The sequence below is a fragment of the Hemitrygon akajei genome, chromosome 27 (assembly GCF_048418815.1).
Source record: "Hemitrygon akajei chromosome 27, sHemAka1.3, whole genome shotgun sequence".
Taxonomy (NCBI): Eukaryota; Metazoa; Chordata; class Chondrichthyes; order Myliobatiformes; family Dasyatidae; genus Hemitrygon; species Hemitrygon akajei.
Genome location: NC_133150.1, coordinates 54288615 through 54299921, shown reverse-complemented (window position 1 = coordinate 54299921; position 11307 = coordinate 54288615). Strand labels below are relative to the sequence as shown.

Genomic DNA, 11307 nt, shown 5'->3' with positions numbered 1-11307 from the left:
GTAACCCCTCTGATCCTTACACCCTTCCCTGTCTCTGTAACCTCCAGCGATCCCTACACCTCTCCCTGCCTCTGTAACCTCCAGCGATCCCTACACCCCTCCCTGTCTCTGTAATCCCCAGCGATCCCTACACCTCTCCCTGCCTCTGTAACCTCCAGCGATCCCTACACCCCTCCCTGTCTCTGTAATCCCCAGCGATCCCTACACCCCTCCCTGCCTCTGTAACCCTCTTCAGCCCCTTCACCCCTCTGTCTCTGTAACCATCTCCAGCCCCTACACCCCTCCCCATCTTGGTAAACCCTCTGGACCCCCACCCTCCTCATTTCTGTAAAACCCTCCGTATCCCTCACCACTGCCTACCTCTGTAACCCCCTGCAGACCTCCACCCCTCCCCTCCATCAACACCTCCGAACCCCCACATCTGCATACACCCCTCCGTCTCTGTTATCCCCTCCAGCCCCTACACCCCTCCCTGTCTCTGTAACCCCCAGCGATCCCTACACCCCTCCCTGCCTCTGTAACCCTCTTCAGCCCCTTCACCCCTCTGTCTCTGTAACCTTCTCCAGCCCCTACACCCCTCCCCATCTCGGTAAACCCTCTGGACCCCCACCCTCCTCATTTCTGTAAAACCCTCCGTATCCCTCACCACTGCCTACCTCTGTATCCCCCTGCAGACCTCCACCACTCCCCATCTCTATAAATCCTCTGGCCCCTGTATGGTTCTTTGTTTCCGTAACCCACTCCTAACCCCCACCTACCATCTCAGTAACCCCCTTAAGACACCCATCCCTGTCTGTCTCTGTTAACCCCTTGTGGTGAACTACATATACCTGTCTGGACACCCCCCCCCGCTGACTGCTCCTGTGGCTCCTCCCACAGACCCCGGTATAAAGGCGATTGAGGCCTGAGCCCTGCCCTCAGTCTCCAGGATGTAGTATGGTGGTCAATTACTACTTCTTCTTTCTTCCAGTCAATAAAAGCCAATATCTCACCTCACGTCTCGGAGAGTTATTGATAACCACTCCCCGTTTCTATTATCCCCTCCAGTCCTACACCACTCCCCGTTTCAATGATCCTTTCTAACTTCCGCAGCTTCACACCTCCCTGTCTCAGTAATTCCCTCCCCTTTCCCTCTGACCCCTCCCCTTGAACTGCGTTGCTGGGTTTCGCCGATCCACATTCTGATAACCTGCCTCGCCCTGTGGTGAACAGGCTGTAATCCCGAACCCGTGTCATTTCCCGAGCTTCCGTTTATAGCGAGAATGAGTTCAGCAGGTGAGGTTCCTGATCTCACGCAAGTTCGCAACATCTTTGTGGCGGGGTGTGGGTGGGCTGGTGGTCGGAGAGGGAGGATTACTCACTGAATCTGGGAGTCTGCTTTAACGCCCCTCCCCCCTCTATCTATACAGTACTGCATTTTTCACCTTTCCCTCCCTCTATGCCGCATCTTTCATCCTCTCTCCTTCCCTTATTCTCTCTCCATCCCCACCTCTCCTGCCCCTCCACTCCTCCCTGTCCTAGTAACCCCTCCGATCCCTGCACCCCTCCCTGTCTCTGTAACACCCTCTGGGCCCCACACCCCTCCCTGTCTCTGTAACCCCTCTGATCCCTACACCCCGTCTCTGTAACCCCCTCTGATCCCTACACCCCGTCTCTGTAACCCCCTCCGATCCCTACACCCTTCCCTGTCTCTGTAACCCCTCTGATCCCTACACCCCTCCGTCTCTGTAACCCCTCCGATCCCTACACCCCTCCATCTCTGTAACCCCTCCGATCCCTACACCCCTCCGTCTCTGTAACCCCCCTCTGATCCCTACACCCTTCCCTGTCTCTGTAACCCCTCCAGCCCCTACACCCCTCCCTGTCTCTGTAACCCCTCTGATCCCTACACCCCATCTCTGTAACCCCCTCTGATCCCTACACCCTTCCCTGTCTCTGTAACACCCTCTGGCCCCCACACCCCTCCCTGTCTCTGTAACCCCTCCAGCCCCTACACCCCTCCCTGACTCTGTGATCCCTCTGATCCCTACACCCCTCCCTGTCTCTGTGATTCCCTACACCCCTCCCTGTCTCTGTAACCTTCTCCAGTCCCTATACCCCTCCCTGTGTCTGTAACCCTTCCAGCCCCTACACCCCTCCGTCTCTGTAACCCCTCCAGCCTCTACACCCCTCCGTCTCTGTAACCCTCTCCAGCCCCTACACCCTTCCGTCTCTGTAACCCCCTCCAGTCCCTACACCCCTCCGTCTCTGTAACCCCTCCAGCCCCTACACCCCTCCGTCTCTGTAACCTCTCCAGTCCCTACACGCCTCCGTCTCTGTAACCCCCTCCAGTCCCTACACCCCTCCCTATCTCGGTACCTTACCCACTTCCTCTACATTGCTTCCTGGAGTCCTCTCTCTCTGCCCTCCCCCCACCCTCCTTGCTGATGCATGCAGCTTCTCCTGGGTTGCTAGGTTTCGGTGATCCACATTCCGATCACCTGACTGTCCCTGCGGTGAACAGGTTGTAATCCCGGAGTGGTTTCATTTTCCAAGCCTCTGTTTACGATGAGAATGAGTTCGGCAGGTGGGGCTCCTGATCTCACGCGAGCTGTGTCGGGGGAGGGAGAATCTTTCACTGGGATTCTGTCGTTATCCCCACCTTCCTCTGTGTCTTACTCTCTCCCCACCTTTCTCACCCTATATACCCTGACCCACTCTCTCTCTCCCCTCCCTCTCATGCTTCTCTCTCACTACCCCTCCCTTTACCACTAGCCCCATCTCTCTCTCTGCCCCCTCCTGTCATGCCGATCTCTCGCGCTGTTCCCCCTCACTCTGTCTGACACATGGTCTGGCTGCCCGCAGCCTCTGAGATCACCTGTGAAGATCTGGAGAAGATGATGGTGGAAGGCAAGGTGCCGATTATCGACGTCCGCAGACCCGATGAGCTGGAAAAAGGGAAGATTGTTGGATCCATCAACATTGAAGGTGCAGACACAGATATGAATCGCTTTTAATTCTAGCAACACCCCCCACCCCCTGTGTCTGCAAATGGGAGTTAATGCTCACTTCTTCTTTCTCTTTTAGTGGACAAGGTGAAAGAGGCCTTCTCCTTGGATCCAGAGACATTCCAGAGAGAGTTTGGGGCTGAGAAGCCGAACCCAGAGTCGACAGTTGTGTTTCACTGTCAGTTGGGGCGCAGAGGGGCCAATGCAACGTTGATTGCTCAGGAACTGGGATACACCAGGTGGGTGGACTGAAAGTGGGTAATGCCGCTCTCTGCCCTGTCCTGTCACACACCCGGGCCACAGGTCTGCAGGCAATGGAATGTGCTACTTGGACAAATTGCCTGGTGATGCTCTGCAGGCATGCCCATGCTGGGTAACCGTGGAGAGGGACATACGAGGGGTGATTGATAAGTTTGTGGCCTAATGTAGAAGGAGTCAGTGTTAGAAAACCTAGCACAATTATTTTTCAACATAGTCCCCTCCTACATTTACACACTTAGTCCAGCGGTTGTGGAGCATACGGATCCTGGACCTCCAAAAAGTGTCCACAGCATGGGTGATTGATAAGTTTGTGGCCAAAGGTAGAAGGAGGTGAGTTATACAGCTCTCATTACATGCACATGCAGGTCAGCTCTTTGAGTGATTATGCAGAAAGTTTGAAGTTAATAACTCATCTCCTACTGTAGGCCATGAACTTATCAATCACCTGTGATGAGTTATTAACTTCCTGACGAAGGGTCTCGGCCCGAAACATTGACAGTGCTTCTCTTTATAGATGCTGCCTGGCCTGCTGTGTTCCACCAGCATTTTGTATGTGTTGTTTGAATTTCCAGCATCTGCAGATTTTCTCGTGTTAACTCGTCTCCTTCTACCTTAGACACAGAGTGAAGCTCCCTCTACACTGTCCCATCACACACTCCCAGGGCATGGGTCAAACATAGAGTGATGCTCACTCTACACTGTTGCATCACACAACCCAGAGCACTGGTTAGACAGAATGAAACCCCCTTTACACTGTCCCATCACATGCTCCCAGTGCCTGGGTCAGACACAGAGTGAAGCTCCCTCCACACTGTCCCATCACACACTCCCTGGGAATGGGTCAGACACAGAGTGAAGCTCCCTCTACACTGTCCCATCACACACTTCCAGGGTAATGGGTCAGTCACCCTCTTCATACCTGACACGGGGCAGATTAGGCCATTCGGTCCCTTGAGTCTGCTCCACCGTTCCATCATGGCTGAGTTATTATCCCTCTCAAACACATTCTCCAGCCTTCTCCCTGTAACCTTTGACGCCCTGAATAATCAGGAACCCATCAACCTCTCCTTTACATATACCCTATGACTTGGCCTCCACGGCTGCCTGTGACAGTCAATTCCATAGATTGATCACTCTTTAGAGATAGAAATTCTTCCTCATCTCTGTTCAAAAGGGACAACCTTCTATTCTGAAGCTGTTCCCTCTGCTGCTAGACTCCTACATTACAGGAAACATGCTCTCCACATCCACTCTGTCTAGGCCTTTCAATATTTGATAGGTTTCAATTAGATCCTCCCTCATTCTTCTGAACTCCAGCAAATACAGGCCTAGACCCATCACTCACTCTTCATACGTTAACCCTTTCATTCCCAGGATCATTTTCATGACCTCTGGACCTTCTCCTAAACCAATGCATCCTTTCTTAGATAAGGTGCCAAATCTGCTCACAATACAATTTGAAAGTGCAGTCTGACTAATGTTGTCAATAGGTAGATTTGATGTCAGAGAAATGTATACAATATACATCCTGAAATTCTTTTTCTTCACAAAACATCCACAAAAACAGAGGAGTGCCCCAAAGAATGAATGACAGTTAAACATCAGAACTCCGAAGACCCCCAACTCCCCCATCCCACACACAAGCAACTGCAAGGCAATGACAGCCCCCACCAGTAAAAAAAAGCATTGGTGCCCTCCACCACTCAAGCATGCAGCAAAACATCAATAAAGACACAGACTTGCAGTACCCCAAAGACCACTCGTTCACCCGGTATTCAACATAGAAACAGAGAAAACCTACAGCACAATACAAGCCCTTTGGTCCACTGTGCTGAACATGTCCTACCTGAGAAATGACTAGGCTTACCTATAGCCTTCTATTTTTCTAAGCTCCATGGTACCTATCCAAAAGTCTCTTAAAATACCCTATCATATCCACCTCCACCACTGTTGCCGGCAGCCCATTCCACACACTCACCGCTCTCTGAGTAAAAAACTTACCCCTGACATCTCCTCTGTACCTACTTCCAAGCACCTTAAAACTGTGCCCTCTCATGTTAGCCATTTCAGCCTTGGGAAAATGCCTCTGACTGTTTGCACGATTAATGCCTCTCATCATCTTATACACCTCTATCAGGTCACCTCTCATCCTCTGTCGCTCCAAGAATAAAAGGCCGAGTTCACTCAACCAATTCTCATAAGGCATGCTCCCCAATCCAGGCAACATCCCTGTAAATCTCCTCTGCACCCTTTCTATGGTTTCCACATCCTTTCTACAGTGAGGCGACCAGAACTGAGCACAGTACTCCAAGTCAGGTCTGACCAGGGTCCTAATATAGCTGCAACATTACCTCTCAGCTCCTAAACTCAGTCCCATGATTGATGAAGGCTAATGCACCGTATGCTTTCTTAACCACAGAGTCAACTTGTGCAGCAGCCTTGAGTGTCCTGTGGACTCGGACCCCAAAATCCCTCTGATCCTTCACGTTACCAAGAGTCTTACCAATAATACTATACTGTATTCTGTTGTCATACTTGACCCACCAAAATAAACCACTTCACACTTACCTGGGTTGAACTCCATCTGCCACTTCTCAGCCCAGTTTTGCATCCTATCAATGTCCCGCTGTGACAGCCTTCCACACTATGCACAACACCTCCAACCTTTGTGTCATCAGCAAACTTAATAACCCATCCCTCCACTTCCTCATCCAGGTCATTTATAAAAATCACGAAGAGGAAGGGTCCCAGAACAGGTCCCTGAGGCACTCCTCTGGTCACTGACCTCCATGCAGAATATGACCCGTCTACAACCACTCTTTACCTTCTGTGGGCAAGCCAGTTCTGGATCCACAAATTAATTTCCTCTTGGATCCAATGCCTCCTGACATACCACAGGCTCTCTCTCTCTCCCTAACAAGGGAGGAAGAGATGTCTCTGTTTCACAGTGAGAGGGGAGACATAACAAAGCAACTCACTGGTTTATGATGTTAAAAGTCTGTTGCGTTGATTTTTCGAGCTCTGTGCTGCCGGGCACACAGCCAACAGCAAGCCCGCTACTTCTCAGGTTTCTTGTTCTCCCATGATGCATCAGTTGGCAGCGGCACCACCAGCCTTGAATCAGTCCACTTCCAGAACCACGAAAATCCAGCACCCTGAAGGGGCACTTGTCTTCCAGGCCGCATCCTTGGGATGTCAAAAAGCCGTCGGTCATGAGGCTCATGAGAGCAGGTCCCATTCCCGCAAAGAGCCAAAGTCTTATAAAACCTCAGCAATACATCCTTACTCTTGTATTCTAATCCTCTTGAAATGAATGCTAACATTTTGTTTGCCTTCCTGATCACCAATCCAATCTTCAAGTTTGGAAGATTGGATCACCAATCCAATCTTCAAGTTAACTCCTGCATGAGGTCTCCCAGGTTCCTTTGCACTTCTGATCCTGAATTTTCTCCTTGTTTAGAAAATAATCTACACCTTTATTCCTTCTACCAAGGAGCTTGACAAACACTTCCTGACACTATATTCCATCTGACACTTCTTCCCCATTCTCCCAATCTGTCCAGGTCCTTCTGAAGCCTCCCTGCTTCTTCAACACTACCTGCCCCTCCATCTATCTTCACATCATTCGCAAACTTGGCTACAAAGTCATCAATTCCATCATCCAAATTGTTGACATATAAGGTGAAAAGGAGTGGTCCCAACACCAACCCCCGTGGAACACCGTGGTCACCATCAGCCAATCAGAAAAGGCTCCCTTTATTCTCCAATCAACCAATCTTCTTTCCATGCTAGTATCTTTCTTCTAATACCATGGGCTCTTATCTTGTTCAGCAACCTCATGTGTGGCAAATTGTCAACTGCCTTCTGAAAGTCCAAGTAAACAACATGCACTGACTCTCCTTTGTCTATCCGGTCTGTTATTTTCTGAAAGAATTCCAACAGATTTGTCCTGCAAGACCATTAAGGAAACCATGCTGCTTTCAGCCTATTTGATCATGTGCCTCCAAGTACCATGAAATCTTAATAATCGACTCCAACATCTTCCCAACCATTGGGGTCAGACTAGCTGACCTACTGTATAGTTCTCTTTCCTTTGTCTCCCTTTCTTCTTAAAGAGTGGAGTGACATTTGCAATTTTCTAGTCCTCCAGAACCATTTCAGAATTTAGTGATTCTTGAAAGATCATTACTAATGCCTCCACAATCTCATCAACTCCCTCATTCATAACCCTGGGGTGTAGTCCATCTCGTCCGTGTGACTTACACATCTACCTTCAGATCATTCAACTTCCCAAGCACCTTTTCCTTAGTAATAGTGACTACACTCACTTCTGCCTCCTGACACTCGAATTTCTGACACACTGCTGGTGTTTTCTGCAGTGAAGAATGATGCAAAATATTTGTTGAGTTCATCCTCCATTTCTTGGTCCCCCATTACTACTTCTCCAACGTCATTTTCCTGTGGTCCGATATCAACTCTCGCCTCTCACTTCCTCTTAATTTTTCTGAAAAATCTTGTGGTATCCTCTTACATTATTGACTAGCTTACCTTCTTATTGCATCTTTTCTCTCTTTATGCTTTTTTACTTGTCTTCTGGTGGTTTTTAAAAGCTTCCCAATACTCTTAACATCCCACTAATCTTTGCTCTATTATGTGTCCTCTCATTTGAGAGGGAACAAGGTAGGAGGAGGATATCCCAGTAAATTTGCTTGTGATTGGCCAAGATAGCTATCCATGGATCCTAGAGGCAGGCTGCAGAAGGTTCCATCTGGGCTGACAGCATGTCCTGGTCACCTTGGAGACAGAACACATGCTGTCCACAGGTACCATTGTGTCATACACTCCTGGGTAATTACTCCTGTGTTTTCTCTATTTATCTGCCTGTAGGGCCCTGAATTTGAAAGGAGGCTTTCAGCAGTGGGAAGGTGAAGACTAAACGATCCCTGTGCAGGGCGGATGAGGAACGCTGGATGGCATTTTCTGATGTTACACTGACCTGGACCAAGAAACCAATCTCACCCTAATCCTGAATCCACCTGTCCCCACCAATCCTCACCCCAACTCTGACATGGAAACGTCCTTGAACTCTGAAGCCCATACCTCAATTGACTCATGACCCTGACCCAACCACTCCCCCCTGACCTCATCTCCAAGAACTGGGATCCTGAATTCCAGTCCTTCCCCATTCTAATCCTAAAACATACCTAAATCCTCATCCCTCAGCTGAATGCTGACCAATGCCTCACCCTCATCCCCTCTCACCCCTAAGCGATAAACTCAGAAGGTTCTCCACCCCCTACTTTTCACAATGGCCCTAGTCTTAGTCTAATCAATTGCAATAGCCTTCACTCTTGTCCAAAATCAACTTGAAGGTCAAAGGTGACACCCGCCCATTCAGGAAAATCAACTGGCACCAACATTTCACCAAACCCCCCAAGCTTCACCCCAATCCTTAAACATAGAATAACCCCTGAACTTTAGTTCCCAATACAGAACAGTCCACCACCCCCCCCCCCCAACTTTAACTTCTGAACAACTCCTGTTGCCCTCAGAACCAGCATTTAATCATGATTAGCTACAGTCAGTCAATAGGTGATGCAGACCCCTATAATATCCTCAGGGGTGGACAGAGTGAGTGTGGGGTGGTCCAGAACCAAGAATCAGTGTTTCACCATAAGGGGTCATCAGTGTGGGGCAAACAAGGAGAAACATTCTCTCTCCTAGTTGGACAGTTGCTGGAAACCTCTCCCTCCCAGGGCAGTATGAGCAGAGGCTCTGGGTGTTCCTACGGCAGAGGGAGACGGATCGGTGATGGGGCTGGGGGTTGGTCATGTACATGGCAATGGGCTTCACATAAGGACATGAATAAAAAACAGTTGTTTGAAAAGAGAAGTGTGCATGATTTGTACCATATATCCGTGTTTAAAAGGTACAGACGGGGAGTGAAAGGTCAGAGAAAGGGAAGTGAGAGCAGGGGGAGGGGAGAGAGAGGGAGAAAGAGAGAGGGGAGGGGAGAGTTGGAGAAGGAAATGGGAGGGGAGAGTGGGAGGGGGAGATGGAGAGGGGAAGAGGGAGAGGAAGAGGGATTGAGAAGGAGAGTGCAAGTACCCTGTATGTTACAGGAATTACAGTGTGAAGGTTGGCAGTTCAGCTCCCACACGGGGAAGTGCAGATGCCTCCACATCCTTCCTGTAATGGGGTGAGCATAACAGCATACAACATAAATTTAGTTGCGGGTTCAGAAAAGAATCACCTGGATGTTATGAGGACTGGAAAGCTTGAGTTATGAGTAGAGATGGGTTTTGTTGGGTTGGATGGAGTCCTGCAGGGTCTTCAGAAGTCATGAATGAGGCGCATGTCTTAGGTTACAACTGTTTTCATTATTTTCATCAGACTGGTTTAACTTGTACCAATAACTAACAGCTGCAAGTGAGAAAGGGCAAGGACTGGATCTTGCAAACTAGCTGAAGCTGATTGGAGAATGGAGTCTTCACCGATTAAGAAAATCTGTGAAACACCAAGTACATTGTCATGACATCTCCGGCTCACAAGGAAATTATACCAGTGCAGAGGTAGCTATACTACAAATGACTGAAAATCTACAAACATACAAGCATACATGAAGTAAGCTCAACTACAGAGTTCAATGGTTATTATCAAAGTAGGTATATGTCACCACTTACAACCCTGAGATTCATATTCCTGCAGGCATACTCAGCAAATCTATAGAATATTAACTATAACAGGATCAATGGAAGATCAACCAGAGTGCAGAAGACAACAAACTGTGTAAATGCAAATGTAAATAAATAACAATAAATAACCAGAGCATGAAATAACAAGATAAAGAGATGTTAAAGTGAGATCATTGGTTCCAGGAACATCTCAATGGATGGGCAAGTCAGTGTAGTTATCCCCTTTCGTTCAAGAGCCTGATGGTTGAGGGGTAGTAACTGTTCTTGAACCTGGTGGTGTGTGTCCTGAGGCTCTTGTTCCTTCTACCTGATGGCAGCAAGAAAACTAACAACAGAAAAAACAATTTGGATCCCAGCCCAACAGCTGGAACTGTTTCTGGGAGCTCAGGATGGCCACTGCAGACTGAATGCAGGTGTTCTGCGAAATGGTCACCAGGTCTGTGTTTGTTCTTGCTGATATAGAGGAATTCCTGGGTGTCAACATCAGATTTGATCACTGATAAAACTTTCATACAACCGTCCCTAGTGGCAAAGCAAGGGTTCTGGATGAAGGTGGAACTGATAAAGGATGATGTGTGATTGCATAGACCCATAGGATGAAAGGTGAGGACCAGGGGAACTGTCTCTGTTCTGTCTGGGAGGTGGTAGGGTGAGAGCAGATCTGTGAGAAACAGAGAGCATGGGCTCCATCAACCACACTGGAAGGGAAGACATGCTTTCTAAAAGAAGGCATTTCAGACGTCCTGAATCATCTCAAATGTTCCCATTTCATGACCAGATGCAGAGGCAATGAAAAAGTTGAAAGGAATGGCTTCTTTACAAGAAACAGAGTTGTAGCCTCTGTAGCTGTGAGTCGGTGGTTTATAGTAAATATCCATTGGTACCACAGTAGTGTAGTGGTTAGTGTGATGTTACTGCAGCTCAGAGCATTCTGGAGTTCAGAGTTCAATTCCAGTGCCTTTCTGTAATCCTCCCCATGGAATGTATAGGTTTTCTCCGGGTGCTCCAGTTTCCTTCCACAGTCCAAAGACATAACTGGTGGGTTAATTGGGTATTGTAAATTCTACCATGATTAACTTAGGGTTAAATTGGTGGTGTGGGGTTGCTGGGCAGCATGGCTCAAGGCTTACAATATGCTGTATTGCTAAATAAATAAATATCAGTAGACAGTTTGTCTCCTGTGATGGAGACGAGGAAATCCAGAGAAGGGAGGGAAGTGTCAGAAATGGTCCATGTGAGTTTGAGAGCAGGGTGGAAACTGCTGGTGAAGGGGATAAAGTTGACAGCTTCTGTGTAGGTGCAGGAGGCAGCACCAATACAGTCATTGATGTAATGGAGAAAGAGCTGGGAGTGGTAGAGGTGAA

The 11307-nt window shown here is 48.6% G+C and overlaps 1 protein-coding gene across 2 annotated transcripts; it reads left to right on the top strand.

Annotated features, from left to right (window-relative positions):
- The first annotated feature begins 1126 nt into the window (after positions 1–1126).
- On the top strand, positions 1127–9140 carry LOC140717430 (thiosulfate:glutathione sulfurtransferase-like). 2 transcript variants are annotated; one of them, XM_073031003.1, is made up of 4 exons: positions 1127–1275; positions 2845–2967; positions 3067–3226; positions 8136–9140. In XM_073031003.1, the coding sequence occupies exons 1-4, from the start codon at positions 1263–1265 to the stop codon at positions 8182–8184; spliced, it is 345 nt and encodes a 114-aa protein (XP_072887104.1). In that variant the 5' UTR covers positions 1127–1262; the 3' UTR covers positions 8185–9140. The 2 variants fall into 2 exon arrangements, with proteins under 2 accessions (XP_072887104.1, XP_072887103.1); XM_073031002.1 differs by lacking the exon at positions 1127–1275 and adding an exon at positions 2480–2566.
- The last annotated feature ends 2167 nt before the right edge of the window (positions 9141–11307 follow it).

Coding starts and splice junctions, on each gene's coding strand:
- LOC140717430 (XM_073031002.1), top strand. Junction 2,968..3,066: donor TGGATCCATCAACATTGAAG/GTGCAGACACAG, acceptor TTTCTCTTTTAG/TGGACAAGGTGAAAGAGGCC. Junction 3,227..8,135: donor CAGGAACTGGGATACACCAG/GTGGGTGGACTG, acceptor ATCTGCCTGTAG/GGCCCTGAATTTGAAAGGAG.